The following is a 23457-nucleotide window of genomic DNA, read 5'->3' on the forward strand; positions in this document are numbered from 1 at the left end:
CTTGAAGGAGAGCTGGGATTGGACTATGAGCCTGTCCATCACCGTGAGAAGAGTTGTGTTGGACCCTCCATCTGCACCTCCTCCGACAACCTTATTTCAAAGCCAGACCTCTGCAACCTGTCATGTCAGTCTGCTCATCTGAGTCTAGGCTTGCTAGAAATAGATTGCCTGAGATTTGGGTTTTAAATAGGGGGTTGGGGATACGTGTGTGGGGGGGTGGGGTAGGACGGGAGTGTGTGTGCCTGCTGCTGCTGCTCTTTGGGGCTGTGCTTTCTGTGTTTAATTTCAGACTGTACCATTTTTGTATCGTGCAGGAGTGTTTTCAATAAAGCCTTCTGGTTTTTGGGAAACCAGCCACCATGAGACCAGAAAACCGTTCTTTGCTGTGATTCCCATGGAAGCAGAGCACCCAGACTTCCTTTCCATGCCCGTTTTGTCCTCCTCCGTTTGTGATATTTGCACATTAAAACTTTGCAATTGTATTCCCTTTTGTGTGTGTCTGTCAGAGCAGTCGTGGAAAATCAATAGCAAACCACAATGTATGTTGTTTATTACAGCATCTGATCAGTACAGGTAGTATTCCCAAGTGCGTTTTGTGACAAACCTAAGTTAACTAAGACTGAGCCTGTCATGTCAGTCTGCTCATCTGAGTCTAGATAGATAGATACTTTATTGATCCCCAGGGGAAATTCAAAATATGCTAGAAATAGAAATAGATTTGGGTTTTAAACGTGTGTTTATACGTGTGTGTGTGTCTGAGTCTCAGGGCAACTGGTGAACCTCCAAAAAGAAGGACCCTATGGCTCTTGCTTTGCCAAGGGAAAGAATCCATAAAGTTCTTCTATTAATAGGTCTACGTGTTTCTCAGAGCACATCAACCCCTACTCACCACTTGCGTGGTCCGTTACACGTCAGAATGGGTGGCTCATGCTCACAGACGTGACAATGAAGAAAGTGAAAACCATCTTAATTGCTGTCTTTTCTGCTTTTCAACAAGACGCAATCATCAAGACAATTTTAATGGTTATGGCGGAACTGTAGTAGACCCCTTTGATCTCTAGACAGGTTATATGTTGGCTATGTTAAGTAGGGCCTATAATATAATAAAGTGAATGGATTTCATTAATAAACCAATGCACCAATACCCATTCTCTTATTGGGATGAATGACGGTATTTATCAGTGGTTGACCAACAGGGGATGAGTTCCACTGCCCCCTAGTGTTAGGAGGTAACAGAAAAATAGTACAGATGTAGATCTGGAACAGACTGTTCAGAAATTTCGTTCAGAAATATGCATGGGAATCAAGAAGTATGCTTGTTGGAACAATATCGAGTCCTTATCCAATATAACCACAGTTTAGCCAATCAATGTCTAGCCCTTCTGTGTATCTGTGCTCCTCAAATGATCAGATCAGAGCTCTTGATCTCAATCAGATGCCGCACTCTGAATTGCAGCAGCTCATGGCCCTTTATTACCTGTTTTTTGTTGAGCTACATATTGCATTAGTAATGTTTGTGGAAACGTTTCTGGATCGACCGGTGGTCCCAGTACACACGGGCTCCCTCTGCTGTCGGCGGCACGAGACAAATTCCAGCTGGTCGCGCTTCCGTGAGGGTTTGCGAATTCTCCGGTCCGCGTGGAAAACCGCTTAAAAGAACAAAAAGCGAATCGGGAATTTGGTGGCCGCCCGTGACGGCAAAGCTGTCTTTCAGCCCACGAAATCCTGGTCGAAGACCGACGACGGGAGAGAGCTTTGGTTGGTCATTATTTGTCTAATTCGTTTCACCAGGAGATTCTCCGGATCGACCAGGCCTTCATTCCATCCTCGGGCTCGCGTATCTCCATCATCAATCGCCTGTCATGGGGGACACCGGTAGCGAACGCAGCAACGCGTCTCAACTCCCACCTCGTTGCCCTTGTGGATTCTGGGGGTAAGAAATGTGAAGCTTATTGCTAGGGCGTTGATAAAACCGTTCTCCACCGAATCTCCGGATGACCGGTAGTGTTATTGTTTATAGCAAGGCAAGGCTAGGTGGGGGTTGGGTAACTGTGCTGCTGTAGGCTACTTTGAAGTTTTGAACAGCATAGATTAAGCTAATACTTCTGTGGTTCGACGTAAATAACCATTGCGTTTAGACGGTGCGATTTAGGTTTTTACACATGTAACTTAAGTAAACTTCGATAGTAAAGATAGATAACAATGTCAAGGCAAAAGTCGTGGGACATATGCCATGAAAACGTTTGAAGGTCTAGCCTAATCTTGTTCTCTGTTCTGTGAACAGATAGGCCTGTTTGTAATTGATTGATGAACGTTATCATTGATCTTACACGTTTCTTAGGATAAAGGATGGGCTGTTTGTGTATGTGTGTGATGCTTAGGGAGGGGACAAGGTGATGAGGTGTGTATATAAGTGTGTGTGTGAAAGAAAAGATTAACTATTTTTGTTGTGAATGCTAGGTGACTGCAGATTGCACTCAGGTGAATTGAAGTGTTGGTTATGTTCAACCAGCACAATGAGCTAGACTAGAATATCCTGTGGTGTTCCAGTGTCTTCCTCCACCCACACACACACACACACACACACACACACACACACATTGGGTCACTCAAAATCACCTTTAACTAAGTGGAACCTACGTAGGCTGTTCTGATTTGACAGATTGGCTGATTCTGGTTAAGTGGATACTCATTGTGCACTTCAGTCGATTCTGGCCCGATCTTACAGATAAAAGCTGGTCGCTTCTCAGTGGCAGAGAGCGCAGCTGTTTAGGACCCAATCTGATGTGTAGAGTTAGCTTGTATGTCTGTTCCTACTGTATGGAGCTGTTGCACCCAGAACACTAGAGGGCACTAGCGAAACTCACATATCAGCCATATATAGAGAGAGTTTGGCCAACTAGGGAATTTAATGGGTGTCATGTTGGAGACCAATATTTCTGTAAGGGCCTTTATATCGACAAACGTTGATTATAATATTTATATGCGTGTTATAATTATGAAAATAAGCTACTTATTTCAACATAGCATATTCACCCCATAGGGTTATGCTGTGTAGAGTCATCTGACGTTGGTATCCAACATGGCGAGAGATGGCCACACTCTGTATACGGCTCTGTCGCATATCAGTTTGAGTGAATGTAGTCAGGGCTGACAAAGTCTTGTGACACCCTGACATTTCCCTCAGCATAACCTGTGTGTGTTTTCTGCAGATCGAGTGAAACCATGAATCTGTGCTCCAAGTGCTTTGGAGGTGAGTGTGTCTCAGTGATATGCTCCTCTGTTCTCAGCTCCTCTTTTCCTCTCCCCCCGCTTGTCCTGTCTTCTCTTCTGCTCTCCTCTCTTATCAACTCCTCTACATCCCCTACACTTTCCACTGCTTTTCTTTCTGCTCTTCTTTCCATCATTTCTTCTGTCATCATCTCTCACCTCATCCTCCTCTTTGCTCTACTTCCCCACTTTTTTGTTCTCCTGTCTTTTCATCTCTACTTGAATCCCTCTTTCTGCTTTCTCGAGGTCCTTTATTCCTCCAGGCACAGCAATGAAATAGTTTGCATAACCAGTCATGTCAGTTGCTCAGGAGAGCAGACAAACAGCTCAAGGGAAAATAAAACTAAATTTAAAATTAACCTTTATTGCTCTGGGACATTTCCACAGCTCTTATAGCCCTGTTCTTCAGAATACTAAGCCAGGGTGTGTGATTATATTCCGTGGTTAATTTTCTGTTGTGACCTCATGACTTCCTGTGTCTATCAGATGTTCAGAAGAAGCAGCCAGAAGACGACTGCAACGCTAAGTCCCACCCAAACACCAACAGAGACCAATCCCCAGCATTTGACCATGAGACAAGCAGTAGTAATAGCCAATCATCATCCTCAGATCCAGTAGTCCCAGACATGCCATCCAGTGAGGCTGTGCCTGCCCCAAATCCCAGCCCTCCAGAGGGTAAGAACCTCAGCCCATGGTCACGTGCCTTACCCATGCACTGTCAGGTGGCTAGATACATGAAACTTGGGTTCTGATGTGGCACCATAAGTTAAAGGTGAACCAGAGGAGTTCACTTATTTGAACCTTTTGTCAAAAGGAGTGATGAGTTGAGACCGTGAGCAAGTTGTTATAGCAGCCATAAAGCAATGAAAGTCTGTAAGGTTTTCACTGTTTTAATCATAAAAACAAACCTGAATTTACATCAGCAATATTTACCAGCCTCTTTTGGTGTGTGTGTGTGTCAAAGATGAGTGTGAGAGAGAGAGAGGAAGGTAGAGTGGAAAAAAGGAGACGCTGAGAAAGATAGAGAACCAATTTTGTGTTTGTGTGTGTCTGATGATGAGGTGTGTGTGTGTATTTATAAGAGCTGTGTGTGTGATGTGTGTGTACTGTGTATGTATTCATAAGGAGTGTGCGTGTGTGTGTGATGATGAGGTGTGTGTTGCTCTGCTCTCGTCAACAGAATCCTCCAGCACAGACTCTACCCACAGCATTCTACACACGCCCACCAAACGCACCTGTGACTCAGGTACTACAGCTGTGTGTGTGTGAATGTTTTTTTGTTTTTGTTAAATGTTTTTGTGTTTGATATATGAAAACAGTAAAATCTTGTTTTAGGCACTGTATGAGGTCTCTCTGTGTGCGAGAGAGAGAGAAAGAAGACTGTGCAAAATGTACTCCTCTCTTCCATCAGACTGGATCTTACTGCGTGTGTGTGTGTGTGTGTGTGTGTGTGTGTGTGTGTGTGTGTGTGTGTGTGTGTGTGTGTGTGTGTGTGTGTGTGTGTGTGTGTGTGTGTGTGTGTGTGTGTGTGTGTGTGTGTGTGTGTGTGTGTGTGTGTGTGTGTGTGTGTGTGTGTGTGTGTGTGTGTGTGTGTGTGTGTGCGTGCGTGTGTGTGTGTGCGCGCGCGCGCGCGTGTGTTCCAGACTGTGGCTCTGAGAGCGATGTCTCACCAGAAAAGAAAGCTTGTCTTGGGGAGGGCTTAAGTGAAGGAGAGGGCTCCAGAGGTGGATCCAAGCAGAAGAGGCGTAGACGTTGCCATCGCTGCCACATCAAACTGGAACTGGTGCAGCAAGAGCTGGGGTCCTGCCGCTGTGGTGAGACACACACACACACACCTTCAATTACATACGCACATACCTAATAATCACACATACAAACATACCTAATAATCACACATACACGTGCATGCATGCATACACATAAAACCTTAGAACCTTACACAATACTCACACCTCACAATCATATGCACACTCATACCTTACACACACACACACCTTACACTTATATTTGCACTTCACAATCATATATGTCACATACACACGCAATCACATACCAAACAAACAAAAACATGTTCACAAACACACCTACACACACCCTCAATCAAAGGTCATCTGTATCTCTTCGCCAAGGTTATGTCTTCTGCATGCTGCACCGGTTGCCGGAGCAACACGACTGCATGTTCGACCACCTGGGCCGCGGCCGTGAGGAAGCGGTGCTGAAGATGGTGAAGCTGGACCGCAAGGTGGGCCGATCGTGCCAGCGAATCGGAGAGGAATGCTCCTGAGTCCACGCCCATAGTGGGAGGAGATTGAACATGAAGGGGGAGGGCAGAGGAACAGGGGGGTGGTGTGGGTTTGAGGCGGTATTGAGACTCTCTGAGCAGCCCCTACGCTGCAAGTCCACTGCAGGGCTGGGACCCATGGACTGGACCTATCTCTTGCAGAGGTGCAGAACTGTCCACTTCACTGTAGTAGGCTACACCTGCGCTTCCAGGCAGCAGAGTTGTGTGGGGGGCATACTCACCTGAGCTGCACCATGCCTTAATGCACAGGGGTGAGGGACGAGCCCCTGTCCTCTTCCACTCTCTTGTCTGTCTGTCTCTCTCTCTTTCTCTCTCTCTCTCCCCCACACACTTCTTCGATGGCTCCGCCCAATCATCTTACCTCTGGAATGACTCCCACTGACCCTGAAGGCTTTTAGAACATGCTCAGGGGTCAGGACATGATGACCCCCTAACCTTTTGGTCCAGGAGATCGTACTGCCCTGTGACTACCAGGCTTGTGTGTGTGTGTGTGTGTGTGTGTGTGTGTGTGTGTGTGTGTGTGTGTGTGTGTGTGTGTGTGTGTGTCGCACTAAGAGGATGATGCTATATAATTTTTAGGGTCAAACTCTTATTCAGTGACTGAGTTGAGACGCCCTTTAAGAGTCATGTTGCCGGGAGCAACAAGGGCCACTCTGGCTCCTCCTCAGCGCAATGGACTGATCGCTCTGCAGTGCTGTGTCTCGTTCCTCTTCTCTCTTTCTCACAGCCCATCCCACTCTCACTCACATCCTTCCTACATCGAGGAGAGGGCTGAAGAGTACAAGGATATTTTCTCTATCTGATTTGACATTGAACATTTTTATTTTATCACAGTCATAATGATGAGGCCCCAGTTGATGTATGTTCCAAGTCAAAAACTGCTAACTTTATTTAAACCTGTAATGTTACCTTTACTCCTACCATGCTCCCCATCTGTGCGGGAATGTGTATGTAGTTAGAAGTTTGAAAAAAGAGCTTAATCCTGTTTGATTTGATCGTGATTGAGTTTGGGGGGTGGGGTGGAGGGTAAATAAAGCTGATTGGCTCAGGTATGTGCTAGCTTCTGAATTTTTATGATGTCATATGTGACATTGAAGATATATTGTACAGTACTACTGCACTAACAGACAGACAGACAGACAGACAGACACTTTATTAATAGTGAGGGAAAGTTAGGCAGTTAGGTTTAGGTGTAAGACTAGTGCGTTAACTATCTCCATATTGGGCTTGGGAGTGTGAAACATTCCACTAAGAGAAATATGGCCATATATTTGTGAAAGAATGGGTTATTCTGTGGAGCTCAGTGAATGCATGTGTGGTATTGTCATGTGATGCACAAAGCAAGGTCCATAAGGACATGGTTGGGTGAATTTGGTGTGGAAGAACTTGACTGACCAGCACAGAGCCCTGACCACAATCCATCGAACACCGAGCCAGGCCCCCTCGTCCAGTATCATTAGTTGACCTCACAAATGCTCTTCTAAATGAATGGGCAAGAAATCCCACACTAAAGATGCACTGATATACCGGCCCATATATATGAATATTTTTCCTTCCACTGTACTAAAGGGAATAATTAACCGCAAAAACAAAGTAAACAAACAAAGAAAAATATATTGTATCAGGCATTGGTTAAGTTGTTATTTCATACATTGGTATCGGCCCAGAATTTCCCAGAATTTGCCCAGAAACAGACACAAGCCAAAGCTTTTCTGGGAAGCCTTTTGGTCTTTCGTGTCCCAAGACTTTAATCCATATGTTGTAGGTCACAGAAATGCAAGGCCTAGAAGTCTATTATAAATGCCCATATAACTGCATACAAAAGTATTTGTAATAGCATGGTTGCAATTATTATAAAGATGGGGCGCTGTGGTGCAGCAGGCTACAGCGCCCGTACCATAGACGGGTCCGAGTGCCCACAGGGACCCAGGTTCGAATCCGACCTGCGGTCATTTCCCGATCCCACCCCATCTCTCTTTCCCACATGCTTCCTGTCACTCTCTACTGTCCTGTCCTAATAAAGGCAAAAAAAGCCCAAAAAATATACTTTAAAAAAAATATATATATTATTATAAAGATTACCAGACCAAAGTAAAATGTCAAAGGGAATAATTTTGGCGGCATTGTGGTGCAACTGTAGCCCGGTTGACTAGTGCAACTGGTTACAGCGCCCATACCAAATGTGGGTCCATGTGCCCACGGGGACACAGGTTCAAGTCGGCCCGGGTCATTCCCCGGTCCCACCCCATCTCTCTCTCACTTCCTGTCACTCACTATTCTATCCTGTCCGATTAAAGGCATAAAAAGTCCAAAAGTATATATATTTTAAAAAGTGAACAATTTCAATCCATTTGCTCCTTTCTGTCAGCATATCTGTCAGTCTGCCAGTGTTGGACCACCAGCATAATAGTCACCAGCAAACCAGTCTGAACACCGGAACGAGTAAACACGTCTCATATAACGGATTAAATCCGTTATATGAGAGGAAAAAAGAGTATGACCCATCGGACTACTAGTATTTATTCATGTGCCCCTGAGACTGCATGGATGTTATCTCTTGTAGTCTGGGTTTAAAGGAGTGATCCGTATTTATAGAAATTAGCATTTTACCAATGATTGAGGTATACTTTTATCCAGGGATAAGAGTGCAGTCACCTTCAGGATCTTCATTCTACGGCTCTCGAAAATCAGACTGCCATAAGAGTATACAGAACAGTCCAAATACTATGTAGGCCTACATAGAGGACTACCCCTTACAAAAACATAACTGCAGTTATACTGATTGTGATACTCAGAAAACTGCAGTTTTGACACTTGAAGTAGTGGAGCTATGTTCTGTAAAGGTCAATGCCATTTTATCTTTCTATTGTACTTTACTTCATGCCATTCACCCAGGGCCCACTGTTTATTTTGAAATGGCTGCATGTCGAACTTACCTGCATGTTAAATCTAACAAACCATGTCATTAACAGAGCCCGTGGATCACTCCCTATTAAAGGGACACCAGGCAAGCTTGATGCTTTTTCTCTACGAAACTCCCCCTCGCTCAGTCTGAAGCTTTTTTCCTTTTCTTTGCATCTTCCGTCAAGGGTTTTCGCTGCTTCTTCACTGGCTCTGCCATTATACACACGTTTGCAACAATCGCTAGAGTTTCGTTAGCCTGCCTCTGTGCTGTTAACCTGACTCCGCCAGATGGATTTGCTCCGCATATCCATCTGGGAACTTTTCATTGAAGAACTTTTGGGAAGGGGCGGACATACTGGTTAGTTGATTGGATAAACCATCTGTCTATCACCACCTTTGTTGGTTATCGACGGGCCAAATCAACCAATTAGATGAACAAAGTATTCTTCTAATGCCGTTTAACATACAATTAAGTTAGGTAACGTGACAAACGTTAAGATGTTTTAACTTACCATTTATGAACCTAATCAACGACAATTCCCATCAAGTTTTCACGGTAGGCCCTACACTTCTGAGGATAGTATATTCCTCCATTATGAACTGGAATCAGCCGTGGAGGATGTCTGTGTCGTTCATTCCTCCCAGCTGCATGGCTGAGACTCATAGCTTCACAGTTTACCCAGGAATACTTTCTAATTTGAATAAAACTTGCGCGATAGCTATGCTCATCTCTGTGGATGCCGTCATGTTGTTCTTTGCGTCACACCTCAACCCGCCTCAAAGCCAATGCTGATTGGACGTTCGTTTGGTGAACTGCTCCAAATTTTCTTTAACGGAAAGTATCCTGACTGATCTGCGAGTGAAACCCTGAAGCTCACGAGATCAGGATGGTCTCACGAGGCTACTGTGCTGTATGCAGGATGTAAACTGATCCTGCTTCGGTCGGCGGGTAGGATACACCGAACTTGCAAGTGGGATATTCTTCTTACAGGCAGTAGGGGCGGGCGAGTGAGTCTTCATTCGCCCTGTAATGAGTCATTTAACCATATACCAACTTACGAAGAGGATTAATTAACACGAAAACGTTGCCTGGTGTCCCTTTAACTCCATTGTAGCCTACCTGCAATCTGTTGCAGTTCCGCTAGGGACGATCACGAATAAGTGCAAAAACAATAGGGGTCTATGGGGCTAGACGGCTAAATTTGTCTCTTTCACCTGGTTGTCGTTGAGAAATTGAAGATTTGATTGTGGTTTCTGCAAGCTCAATATGGATTATAGGTCTGTCATTAGGCAGATAATGTCTAATAAGACTCCAAAACAACGAAGAAAACATTAGTCTACTCCATAGACTCACAAATACATGCGTAAAATACACTGTCCGCCCGCTGGTGGTGTGTGGTAACGTCACACCCACAGCAAATGTATGAAACCCTTCGCCTCAATAACTGCTACAGCAATAACGAACAACTACCAGTGCACCACCTTGTTGTGGAGGGATTTCGGCTTGTTCCGCTTGGCAACACTGCTTTATGGTTTCTCGGCTTACCAAAAAGGCAAAAGCAACACAAACGAGCTCTTTTACTGTCTATGGCTCTGAAGCGTCTTCCCCGATGATTTAACTTCCGGGTCTCCTTTTAACACAAAATTGGAAGAAGGTCAGAGCTGATGATAAAAATATGCTTTTAGCTACGATACGGTTAATTGTTTTAAATTCAATACAAAATCACTGTCTTCGTCAATGTATTATCCGTAAAAATGTGATACTCAAATAGGGTGCTCACAAGTTACTTCCGCGAGCCGTAAGGTCACAGCAAAAATGGCGGCGCACGGGATTATGAAGTCGGTATTGACATGCTTTTCAAATGCCCAGCGCATTGTGGCCAAAAGTAGCTGCTTTACCACATTACAGAATGTGAACCGCTTGCCACAGCTCGCCGTATTCGGTCATGTTCCTAGTCGTGGGATCGTAAAAGGTAAGTGCCTTTTGTTAATCACTGAATGTCACATGTAACGTTATAGCGGTCAGCAACCTATGCAACCTCCATGTAAGATCTATCTGAGAATTTGGCAGTAACACTAGGAAATTTTTCTATAGATGGGCTCTGGCGGCCCCAAACCTTTTCCTTTTTTACTGGCCCACAAGCCGTTCGTGCTTGCGATTTGTTCTTACACATGGCATGGCATTTTCATCAACCGTTTATTCTAGGGGACATTTTTTAATTAAAATGTTAAATGCCTCTTCCTTTTCAGTGGTGGAGAAACAGGAGGGTAAAACAACAACTGTGAGTAAACAAGTCTTTGCATTATTACTTAATGTCAGGAGTTTGTGACCAGTTAACCTCCCTTGACCAGCTAAAGGGTTTCATTTGGAAGAATACCGGTGTTGCACCAAATTCTGTGACCTGTCGAATTTTGTGACTCTAGAGGGCGCTGTTTTATTGGAGTCTATGAATGTACTGAGCTGTACTGACACACTGATGAGGCAATTCTGTTATGTGTATAACTCTTCTAATAAACTTTGTAAATTTTTGAAACATGGAACATTGACTGGGTGTGGGTGTATTATTCTAGAGTAGAGCTAAAGCCTACCCCTCACCACTCCAGTGAAGAGGTGGACTTCAGCAGGACAGGTCACATATGTTGATAGGCTACTGTCAAATTATGTTACCCCACTATAACTCTGCAGAAATGGACTGATATTGTACATTGTCATTGACATCAGCAAACACTTTATTTACAATATACTTTTTGGCACCTCAAACAATACAATACAATGGCAATACAAACTTAAGGAGGCAGTTAGTGACCTCCACAGCATTTTTTTCTGCAGTTACAGTGACATAATTTGACACTTGCCTATCAAAATATGTGACCTGTCCTGCTGAAGTCCATCTGTTCACAGGAGTGGTGAGGGGTAGGCTTTAGCTCTACTCTAGAATAATACACCCACACCCAGTCAATGTTCCATGTTTCAAAAATGTACAAAGTTTATTAGAAGAATTATACACATAACAGAATTGCCAGTTATGTGCCAGAATTGTCAGTGTGTCAGTACAGCTCAGTACATTCATAGACTCCAATAAAACAGCGCCCTCTAGAGTCACAAAATTCGACAGGTCACAGAATTTGGTACAACACCGGAATGTGTGCCTTCTGGTACTTGGGTAAAGTTAGACAGAATGGGCAGATTCGCGTTTTGCGGTTCAATAAATCATATGAGAAATGTTTTCATTGCACAATAGAGAGCTCTATCTAACCGTAGTAGGGTAGACAACAAGCTACAACCCGGTTTTCATCCGAAATAACCGTGTATGTGGATAAATAAAACGCATCCCTGTGAGCATTCTGCTTTCAGCCGAGCGTCTAGGGACCGTCTACAAATTGCAAAACCGAAAGTGGATACAAATACATTAAATAGCTCACTGTCATTGAGCCTAGTGCTTCCAAAATCATAGCACAGTTAGTGCTTCCCTAGCAACACACTATAGTGTATACATAGACAGTAAAAGAAATGGACGAACAGACTCCGTCGTTTTCAATGGGAGGGCACTGAAGGTTTTTTCAGTTGGCTTGCCATCGTACTGCGCAGACTCGCACTTAACTTCGTGACGTTAGCCATCGAACTGAATCTTGTAACTCCTATGATAGATGGTTCACATAGAAATTCTTCTCACACTTCTTTCACCTTCAAAGTCATCAAAGTTAAACATTTATTTATGTATTATTATTAATATCATCCTAACAAGTGATATCAAGTAGTGTTAATGTTGAAACTACCAGACATGATTATCTTCAAACACAATCATGGTAAAACAAAACAAAAAAGTTATAGCCTTCGTCTTTCTACTTTTCCGACCTACAGTCAATCCATTGAAAACCTCGTTAGTGCCGTTTTTTTATTAGGTTTACTTCTATGTAATGCTTTACCTTAACATACAATGGTATTGGGGCGGTGGTAGTGTAGTGGTTAAGGAGCTGGGCTAGCGTGCAGTAGCCTGAAAGTTGTCGGTTCAATTCCCGGCTTCCACCCTTGTGCCCTTGAGCAAGGCACTTAACCCCAAGTTGCTCCGGGGATAATGTGATCCATTGTGATATAGCTGACATATATAAGTCACTTTGGTCAAGAAGTGTCTGCTAAATGTAATGTAATGGTATTGTAAGCTACATAGCTTTGTTCATGAGTTTCCGTGCTGGCAGGACTTAGCTTCTTATCCAAACAATACGGTTATCTCCCTACTGTGCGACAGGCATAATAGTGTCCTATTACGTCAAACGTTAGCTTCCCTACAACTGGGCTCGCTAACTATACTTCTTACGAGAACCTCAACGTTACATACGAGGTAGTTGAGCCTGTTTTGCCTTCTATTGTTTATGTGGATAATACAGAAGCTACAATGTCGGCACAGGATATATGTTATATGAAGTTATGGGAGTTCAAAAAAATCCTAAATGAATGGGCGTTATATGGGGTTAGCAGAGAGTTGATAACCACTGCTCCATGGATACTTCTACTTCCGGGAATTCGCCTGCCCCCTTGAGTGTATACACCTGCCAATTACGGGAAAAACGGACTCACCCTATTTATATATTTTTATTGGGGGTAAAATTCAATAGCTTCACTGTCATTGAGCCTAGTGCTTCCAAAATCACAACACACATCTAAGGCCTCACTAGCAACATACCACACCAGCTAATTATGGAAAAACAGACTCACCCTATTTATAATCTATTTTTAATGGTTGAAAAATGCAATAGCTTCACTGTTATTGAGCCTACTCCTTCCAAAATCACAACACACATCTAGGGCCTCCCAAGCAACATGCTACAGCAGGTAATTATGGAAAAATGGACTCGTCCTGGGATTTTTCAGTTTAACACAGGAGTCACTTTATTAAAGCCCGGTTATAAAAATAAAAAGGGTAACCTATATAAGTGTATTTCCTGTCATTTGTTTTCCATCTTGTTTATGCCCCTGTTGCCCTGTATTGAATATCTAATTGGATATTTAATCTGTATGGACATTTTTACATATGTTATGGGTGTGGGAGAATGGATCAGCTGGTTGTCAAAACAGTCAGCTGATTGCCATAGCCGTCAGCTGACGGCCCTATCAGCTGATGCGCCAAGTTTGAAAGTCTTTAAAATCGAGGAAGCGAGAGGGAAAGGGAGACGAGTATTACGCTCGGAGACCATTGGAGACCTGGCGATTTTGTGACTACAAGTGCACTGGATTAAGCTAGTGGTGGAAGTAGCTAAAGGCCACTGTTTACCGGGCTCAAGGACTACACGGAAACAACAACCGATACCCGTATCCTACGACAAGCCGGTGAGACTGATCAGTTCGTGACCTGGAGTCATCAGTTTTCTTTTTGGAGAACTTCATTGCGATAATTAAGACTGGTGTCGGGATTCTTCAGTTATCTTTTCTTGCTGGATTTGTGCTGGAGTTGTAATGTGATAGTGAGAATATAGGCCTAAAATTGAGTGTGTGTTTATTTCAGTTAGAGGGAGTGACTGTTGATTCTCCTGATACACCTGTGCCACCCAACCCTTCAGCCCACTGCCCCATCTACAGATGGAACCTCCAGAACAAATACGACTACACAGTAAGTGTTCCACACATTCAACAATCAACATGGGAAGAGCCCTGGGTAGTGAATGAACAGTGCCCTTCCACTCACTTTGGATGTAAATGTGTTAAAGTATTAAATATACTTACTTTCCTCCCTCAACATTCAAGGTCTTACCCAGGTATCTTCAGCATTCAAGGCCTTACCTATGTATCTAACAGTCCTCAGTTGCAGCACAGCTGCCGCCCATGTCACCTGTGTGGTGTAGATACCAGACTCGATTGCAACTTCCAATGAGGGTTAACATGGTGCCAGGCCATCGCCTTTTTCAGTGTTGGGGGAGTCACCACTACTCAGTCAAATGATCCACTCTGATTGGAATATGTTGCTTATCATAACACTGTCTAAGTTTAATGTGTGATTGTGTGGGTCCCTCTGTTAGGAGGTGCTGATGCCTGGTCAGTTCATCCGCTCTGATGGAGATATGAGGTGTATTGCATTATGCTATAAGACAGTGTAAGTTAAGTGTGTGTGTGTGTTTGTGTGCGCTTTCCTCCATTAGGACGTGCTGCTGCTCAGTCAGTTCATCCGCTCCGATGGGGGCATGTTGCCACGGCGAGTAACTGGACTCTGCACTCCTGAGCATTACAAGATTGCAGCCTGTGTCCGCATGGCCCAGCGAGCAGGTATGTGTGTGTGCATGCGCGTGTGTGTGCACATGAACATTTGCCTTGAGTTTTCCGTGAACATTTACAAACACTCCCAAGGAGTTAGTTTTCCCTGAACATGTTGGGAGTCGGACGGAGAGTTGGACCGATGCCTTAAGGATATTTCAGTCTGGATGAAAGATCGCCACCTTCATCTTAATCTCTCAGAAACTTTTGGTGTTTCCAGCTAAAACAGCTATTCCCCAACAGATTAATATCCAGCTTGACTCACCTGGGCCAGAGACTTTCTAATGAGACACAGCACTCAAAAAATCCTTCATAGAAAAGCATGGGGTTAGTTTGTAACGCCAATATGGCCGTTGTCTACACATATCCCACCCCTTCCTCGGCAAAACGTCAACATGTGAATACATTGAGCCAGTCATGTGGTGTGATGTGAATACATTGAGCCAATCATATGGTGTGTTGTGAAGACATCGTGCCAATCATGTGTTGTGAACTCGCCGCAGGAGCAAGATTGGTGTCATGAAGCCTTGCGCACGCGCATTTCTGCCGAATAGGATGCCCAATGAGTGCCCAAAAAGCGTTGCAATATGGCCGCCGAGTGGAGGGACGACACTGACCAGATCTGCTCCCTGCTATCTTAATTCAATGATCAACATATTGATTCCCAACTGCCCACTGCGGTCTTCTGATGTCTGTTGTGTCGACCAGCCATAAACACTAGGTCAAATTCAAGACTCTTTTCCTCCGTGGTTCCTTGTTGGTGGAATGAGTTGCCCAGTGTTCTCCGTTCCTGTGATCGTTCTGGGTCTTTCAAGAGGAGTCTAAAGGCATATCCGTCATATCTTCAACATGCACTTCGTTTATTAAGCCTTTCCTATGCGTTATGGTTTGTATATTATATTACTTATTTATTTTCATTAGGCTATTGATTGAATTGCTATTGTTGTTTATTACTGCTATTTTCCTTAATATAGTGTTACCAACTTTTTCAGTTGTTTACTGTTAAATGTAACTTTGTATTGTTTGTGTATGTCGCTTTGGACAAAAGCGTCTGCTAAATACCATAACCATCTGTTCAAACAAGTATGTTCGCCATTCTGTTCAAGAAATTTTATCACACCTCATGTGTGTGTACATAGACCAGCGACCAGATATGTGTACATGGCCCAATGAGCACATCAGTCTTTGTGTGCTAGTGTACTTGGGTGGGCATCTGTCAATCTCAGCAGTCTGATGATATATTCCCTTAAAGGTGCGATTTGTAGGATTGTTACCGAACGTTCTGCAGGCCAAAATCAAAACACTGGTGAACGTTCTCAAGACTACCAGACGTGAGCCTCTTCTGGGTTGCCAGATGTAATGAAGACTTAGCTAACGTTAGTTGACCTGCAGCTGCTTTAACGTTTCTCCAACCATGACCCAGCTACACATTACGGAAACAGTGAAAACAAAAAATACCTCTCTACCAAAGTAACATATTTAGCTGAAGTTAGCGATGCAGATGAAGTTTAGCCTAGGCTACCTGTTGTGGAGAAATATGGCCAGCTCTGCGTCAGACTTGATATTCTTCGTTTGACGAAGACGTCACCATCTCAGGAAGCTCCTCCAATGTCCACTTAATTTGTTTCTTGTTTTAATTTTGGAAATTTGCCTGCCTTCGTAGGCGTTCATGACTACAACTGACAGCTGTTGACAGTTGGCCTTTGCTAATTTGGCAACACAAATAGGAGTTCAAAACATAAACGAAAATTCCAAGAGATTCCGCCCCGTAACTCATTTTTTTTCATGGGTTTTACGGGGTTTTATGGGTTAGAGTAATGTTGTCAAATAAGCCATTACTTCAATTCATCGTGTTTCCTTACTCTCTGACAACATATGGTGATCATTTTTGGAATGGTTACAGTTTATTTTCCATTATTTCCTACATACTGGACCTTTAACTCTTCTTGGTTATGTGTTTGTATGTTCTCAGGTCTGCTTCCGGATCACAAGCCAACTCCTCCAGAGGGTCATACTCCCAAGCCTAAACCACAGCTCAATAGGTCTGTGTATTTGTGTTTCTTATGTTGTTCCTCAGCTTAACTACACTTAAGATTATGCAACATGTGTACTCAGTAAGGGTACGTTCAGACTTAGCGTCTTTTTCTGATAAAAGAAGTCATGCAGACCATTTTTCAGTTTGAAAAACAATCTGCCAGCGTTCTTGTTCCAAAAAGCAGCCGGAAGCGTTTTTTGCTATAGGCAAAGTGACCAACGTTACGTGTGGATACAAAATATCGCGGAAGAAAAAATTGGGGTTGGCTATTGCTTTTGGTATGTTGTGATTAAAGTTGTGAAGTCATGTCAAACAATTCCCTATGCTCAGACACTAAAACGAGTCTCTCGACTGGTGTTCTGTCACCTTCTCCATTTTTTACTTGTTGTCATGGGAAACCACATGTCTCTGTAATCAGCTTGTGATTGGTCAGCTGTAAAAAAAAGACAGCATGACGTATGACGTTTTTCCCGCTAGAAGTTGAATATTTCTCAACTTCTGAGCTGCAGAAAAAGACGGTTGCTGTTGCGTTTTAAAAGAAGCCGACGACTTTTTTGAAAACACGGTCTACTCCATAGGATTATAATGTAAAACGGACGCTGGCAGCTGCAAAAAAAGACGCTTAGTCTGAACGTACCCTAAGACGTATGAAGTATGGCTTGCAGAGTGCCTGACATGCATGTGTAATGTGTGTTTTGCAGATACCTGACCCGTTGGTCAGCAGGCACAGCCAGACCCATCTATAAGCGTGGGTTGAAATGGTGTAAAAAGCGCATGCCTGTGGGAGACCCCATCCTCAAAAACAACATTCAGTATGGGAAAAGACCCATACGCTTCTGGCACTGAGACTCTCGTACACACACTCACACCATCGCCTCTGACATGCACACAGTCCTTAAGATATCAGTACAGGAAGAAAAGCATTTGCCTTCGACACACATGCACACTGTCTTCATACCTAAGAACATTTCGGTGGGTTTGAAGGGGGATGGTAATACTGTGCTATCAGATATGTAAATATAAAACTATGCGGTGCAGAGTTCCAGAACCTTTTATTCATTGTAAATAAAATAAGTCATGAGAAATTAACTTGGGTTTAATGTTGTGTGTCTCATCTCCTGTGATTAGTTTATGTGTGCGTGTTCACAGCATAAAGGGCAGGTCCAGGTTCTTAAGGCCAGTCCCCATGTAGACAAAACCATGCTGTGGAGTTCCAGGGATGTGATAAAAACTCAGTCCCAGCCAGAGGAGAGACCGCAGAACACACACACTGCTGCCACGCTCAAACTGGATACTCCAAGAACCTGATGCGCGCGCACACACACACACACAGAGAAGAAGAATTCTGATGTGAATCAAGAATGTTGACTATACAATATAACACAGGCACACCTCAGTCAGTCACGGGAATGTCAAGGCAAAGTGCATTCACTTCTGTGTTTCTGTCCCTCAAACACACCCATTCACTTTCAAGTCTTTATCCATTGAAGGAACTACAGGGTTCTAAATCCTGAATCTTTTGTTGACTATGTACCGACCTTTAGGTATGTCTTCGCTCAGAGGGTCCAGGAAGTCTCTGCAAGGATCTGATTCGGCCGTCTCAAGGATGGACGGCTTCCTCAGGCACTTGGGCTCACTGAAATGTAGATAGTTACTCAGCTTCCCAGCTTCGCCAACTGAAAGACCTGCAAGAGCACACTTCCTCTTAATACACTCTGCTCCAAGTATGCAGTAAGTTACCAATGCTCAGTTATAGTGCCCAATGGTGAATTGTTGATGAATGTAGGTAGTGGTACAGTTTCCTCATCTGATTCCGCAAAAGCATTAATTGCTGTAAAATCTGCAGTACATGAATGCCAACATACATCTGTACTTTTTCACAGAAAAAACATACATTTGTATTATAAGTAATAATAATAATACAATTATTTTTATAGAGCAAGACACTTGTACTGATGTCTGTGCTGTCCTGGTTCATTTACCAATAATCTGCTATTCATGTTACACGCCTGTTTTCCCATGTATACCACCCTGTGTCACTGGATATTTGACTTCCTCACCAACCGTTCACAAGTGGTTAGAGTGGGGGGTCTGACATCTGACTCATTAACCATCAGCACTGGTGCTCCCCAAGGCTGTGTTTTGAGTCCACTGCTGTACAACATCTACACACATGACTGCAAAGCCAACAGTAGTCATACCTCCATCATCAAGTTTGCAGATGACACAGTGATCTTGGGCCTGATTAGTAACAACAATGAACAGCTCTACTTGGATCAGGTTGATGAGGTGGCACAGTGGTGTCAATCTAACAGCTTGACACTGAACATCAATAAAACCAAGGAAATGGTAGTGGATTACAGAAGGAAGCAGCAGAACTACAGTTACACCCCACTAATGATCAGTGGGCAACCTGTAGAGAGAGTCACAAGTTTTAAATACCTTGGTGTCCACATTACTGAAGACTTAACATGGACTGTTAACACTCAACATGTTCTGAAGAAGTCCAGACAACGACTATACTTCCTTCGTCAGCTAAGGAAATTCAAAGTTTCTACATCCATCATGAAGGCCTTCTACACTTCAGCGGTTGAGAGTGTTCTAACTGGTAGCATCATCACCTGGTATGGGAACTCCACAGTTAGAGATTGTAGTACTCTGCAGAGAGTAGTGCGCTCAGCTGAACGTACTATAAGAACTCAACTCCCTGCTCTACAAGATATCTATTCCAGAAGAGTACTCCTAAGAGCCCAAAAGATTCTGAAGGACTCTTCTCATCCTAACAATGGATTATTCCTACCGCTGAAATCAAGAAGACGCCTATGTAGTCACAAAGCCAGAACTGAGAGACTCAGGAGAAGTTTTTATCCCCAGGCCATCCGAACTCTGAACTCACACTATACTGACTTTGCACACATTCACTCCTCAGCACTCTCAAACATTTCCCAACTCTGAACTCACACTATACTGACTTTGCCCCCCCACACACACACACACACACCTACATGACTTAGCACTTTTACATCCCTCTCCCTATGCTACAGACCCCTTATTTATTTGTATTTTCTTATTTCATCACACGTCAAAACACACACACACACACACACACACACATGTCTGACTTTCTCCAACTTTTGCACATCTCCATAGAACTTTTTATTTATTATTTTTGATTTCTCCTCCATCTATCTACCCATGTCCTTGATTGCCTAGCCTTTCTGCCCCCCCACCCCCATCCCCAACACACACACAAAAAACACACACACTTACATCATCACTGTCATCACCTCACATACATACAGCACACTGCTTGCTACAGTAAGCCTCCTCTACATACTTGCTGCACACTGCCCCCCCCCCCCCCCCTACATACACAGCACATTGTCTTCAGGATCTTCTCCAATACACCTCCTCTACATGCTTACAGCATACTGCCCCCACCTACCCACACACACTACACACACACACACACAGTCACTGCTCCACTCCCCTCCCGCCCACACACACATCTTCACTGTCATCACTCACATACATCATACTTGCAGTACACTGCCCTCTCCCCTACATACACAGCACATTATTTCATCAGGAAGCTTCTCCAACACACATCCCCAACATACTTACAGCACACTGCTGCTCCCCCCCCCCCCCCCCCCCCCCCCAATACACAGCACATTGTCTCATGAGGAAGCTTCTCCAACACACATATTGCACACTGCTCCTGGTAAGGGAGTTTTTCCTTGCCCCTGTTGCTCTCGGGTGCTCCTTGTTGGTGCCCCCCCCCCCATCCCAATCCTCCCCCACCTTTCTTATGCAGCCCTTGACACTTAATCTACTAAACCCCTCTTCTATTGCACTTTTAATTTAAAAATAACTTTTAATTTCACTGCATTTCTTACTTCCAGTAACTATATGCATGTGACAATAAACTTCCTTGTATCCTTAGATTGCTTTTCATTTTTGACTGTTGTACTGTTCTGTTTATTCCCCATGTTTTCCTACTTTGGACATTTTGACAAGTGCCAGCCAAATACTTTTCAATATTTTCAACTGAAAATCGTTTCTGATTGATGGTGTGAACTGATAAGATGTGTGATGGTGTGAGAATATTGATATTTTCTGATGTACTGATGATTGAAGTATAAGTATGTATACTCTTTTGATCCCGTGAGGGAAATTTGGTCTCTCCATTTATCCCAATTTGGGAATTAGTGAAACATACTCAGCACACAGTGAGGTGAAGCACACATTAATCCCGACGCAGTGAGCTGCCTGCTACAGCGGTGCTCGTGGAGCAGTGAGGGGGTAGGTGCCTTGCTCAAGGGCACTTCAGCCGTGGATGTGGGCATGGGAGAGCAGTGCTCAACCACTTCCCCGCCCACATTTTTCCTACTGGTTGGGGATCGAACCGGCAACCCTTCGGTTACAAGCCCGAAGCCCTAACCAGTAGGCCACGGCTGCCCAAGTGAGTACATATAGTTTCCTTGACTCAAACCTACACACATTCTACCCGTTTGCTGTTGCTATACAGACCTGTACTGCCTAATTAGGCTATAGGGGGTAGCGGATTTAATAAGTATGCTACGCTCCCTTGGAATGCTGCAAGGTCAAGTAGTTTCCACTGACCGATATCATCCTACTCGTTTAGCTTATATAGCCTATTGCCTACAATTGTAAATGAAAAACTACCGGTATAGAAATTCCCGTCATACCCTCAAAGCTGCGGTTTGTCTGCACGGTCCCGTGGGGACTCTTGATGTAAGCGCCCCGTGGAACCACAGACACCTCTTGATCAATGGTAAACACAGTCGTGGCCAAACGCTTCTCTTCGCTAACCTTAACCTACGAAATAAATGGTGGAAGACGATCACATTTTGGAATTGAGCGTTTCTGAATGAAAGTTATTTAACTGTTGTTTTGAGTCCAAGCCGTCTTATTCTTACCACAATGTCCTCCTCCACCGCCTCGTCCCCCTCTCCATGTCGCCGAGTCTCCGTGTGTTCGTACTCATGTGAGGGGTCTCCCATGAAGCGCCCACTTGCCGCAGTGTTTACCTCCGCTATCATCTCGTCCGTAGGTGGTGGCAGCAGGTCCCAGTCCATGCAATCAAAACTTCATATACAGCCAAGAAAATACCATCGATTAAATTCAGGTTAACGACATGAAAGTGATGTGTGATATAAGTGGTGGTTATAAAGATTTGTATCGATAAAGCTTTTTTGGCCCAAAAACTTTGTGGAAAATCAAGACCGCGTATGAGCTTGACGTTTTACCTTACCTGTATAACGTCTTCTTATCTCTCATCTCATCGTCTTTTAGGCCCTGAGCGATGAAATAATCCCCTTTTATACCGAGGATCTTCCCCCAGAACAGAACACGGTGAAATTTATAGTTTTTCTGTAGGATGACCAGTGAGGTCTGAAGGGCTGCTTTCTGTTCACTGCTCAAGGTTAAACCTGCGCCCGAGACTAAATCTAAAGAGTAATACAAACTAGTAGAATCCATTTTAAACGCCCCGATTTAATATAAATAAAAGAACACTCTAAAAACAAAACTAAGACACGTAAAATAGCAAGTAACTTTACAGCTAGCCTACGTTCTAGACTTCGTGAAACTCATGCTAATGTTACCCACAGAAGTTGATTATCATTGTAAACAAAAGGTTAGCAACGCGTCGCCACGGCAACAGGTGCCCCACTTCCAAAGATTCCAGAGAGAGCGCCCGAAGTGTGACGTTGCGTTTCCATGACGGCAGGATCTAAACAAACTTTCGAAGTGGCATTGACATGTGACCATAGCATGTGACCTGCGTGAAGCTGGCCCCATGTTATTAAAAAATGAATAAAAACACTGCTATTCGTTTGTGCCGTAAAAATGATCGTTTGTGCTGTTAAGGGGTTTAAGTAAACTTTACATTTTCTGGCTAGGGACGTCACAATCGTTTGTGCTACGTTTGTGCTCATTTGTGCTACTATGTTTTTAAGATATTCCATTTTATTTGTTACACGTGTGACGCCATCCAGCCCCCCATCAATGTCCAAATCTTCCGAAAAATGGTCTCATTCGTTTGTGCTGATTTGTGCCCCCCCGTCCTTGGTAAGGGAGTTTTTCCTTGCCCCTGTTGCTCTTAGGAGCTCCTTGTTGGTGCCCCCTATACATAGATATATACACTAGATGTCGCCTTGACTACTGCTGTTCATTGGAACGAATGCGTCAATCGAGACGCCATCTTGCTTCAGTTATCCACTCCTCTATAATGCATTAGCGTCAATCTGGGCAAAGATCTAGCGAAAATAAAATCACCATAAATCGTCAAAATCTCAAGCAATTATCTAATTTTTTGGGTTGTTCCAACTGACAGGCATGTATTTATGGTTGAGTCTACAGAAAACTAAGCTTAAGACGATAATAAAGATACATTTTACCCGTCTAGCCCCATAGACTCCCATTCATTCTGCACTAGCTAGCGGCGGCCCCTAGAGGAACAATGAGTAAACTGCAACCAGGTTCGATACAATGAAAGTAAACAGGCTCTTCGTAGACAGGCTCTGGTTGAGGCCACATACCCCTCGTCTCGTTTACTCATGTAAGTTGTAATCTCACCAGAAGTTGCTGTAGATCTGTAGAACATTTACCTCTGCTACTACATAGGCTACGCCAGTCGTTACTTTTATAATCATGGGTCAGTGCCATGGGCAAACG

The 23457-nt window shown here is 43.8% G+C and overlaps 3 protein-coding genes across 4 annotated transcripts; 2 read left to right on the top strand and 1 right to left on the bottom strand.

Annotated features, from left to right (window-relative positions):
* The first annotated feature begins 1580 nt into the window (after positions 1-1580).
* Positions 1581-6624, top strand: LOC143110075 (AN1-type zinc finger protein 3 homolog). The gene is made up of 6 exons (XM_076272903.1): positions 1581-1933; positions 3213-3253; positions 3757-3945; positions 4451-4516; positions 4914-5084; positions 5400-6624. Exons 1-6 carry the CDS (start codon positions 1863-1865, stop codon positions 5552-5554), a joined length of 693 nt encoding a protein of 230 aa, XP_076129018.1. The 5' UTR covers positions 1581-1862; the 3' UTR covers positions 5555-6624.
* Positions 6625-9861: 3237 nt separating this feature from the next.
* Positions 9862-17844, top strand: mrps18a (mitochondrial ribosomal protein S18A). Its single transcript, XM_076272606.1, has 6 exons — positions 9862-10449; positions 10727-10758; positions 13978-14082; positions 14609-14732; positions 16693-16762; positions 17457-17844. The coding sequence occupies exons 1-6, from the start codon at positions 10293-10295 to the stop codon at positions 17599-17601; spliced, it is 633 nt and encodes a 210-aa protein (XP_076128721.1). The 5' UTR covers positions 9862-10292; the 3' UTR covers positions 17602-17844.
* On the bottom strand, positions 17791-22260 carry rsph9 (radial spoke head component 9). 2 transcript variants are annotated; one of them, XM_076272604.1, is made up of 5 exons: positions 22034-22260; positions 21699-21867; positions 21468-21576; positions 18294-18440; positions 17791-18059 (listed from the first exon to the last, which is right to left on the bottom strand). In XM_076272604.1, exons 1-5 carry the CDS (start codon positions 22258-22260, stop codon positions 17899-17901), a joined length of 813 nt encoding a protein of 270 aa, XP_076128719.1. In that variant the 3' UTR covers positions 17791-17898. The 2 variants fall into 2 exon arrangements, with proteins under 2 accessions (XP_076128719.1, XP_076128718.1); XM_076272603.1 differs by having other exon boundaries at positions 21468-21597.
* Between the last annotated feature and the right edge of the window lie 1197 nt (positions 22261-23457).

Source organism: Alosa pseudoharengus, unplaced genomic scaffold (assembly GCF_046254945.1).
Source record: "Alosa pseudoharengus isolate Yale_2024_CS ecotype anadromous, Long Island Sound unplaced genomic scaffold, YU_APseudo_1.1 YU_APseudo_1.1_scf_7, whole genome shotgun sequence".
Lineage (NCBI taxonomy): Eukaryota > Metazoa > Chordata > Actinopteri > Clupeiformes > Clupeidae > Alosa > Alosa pseudoharengus.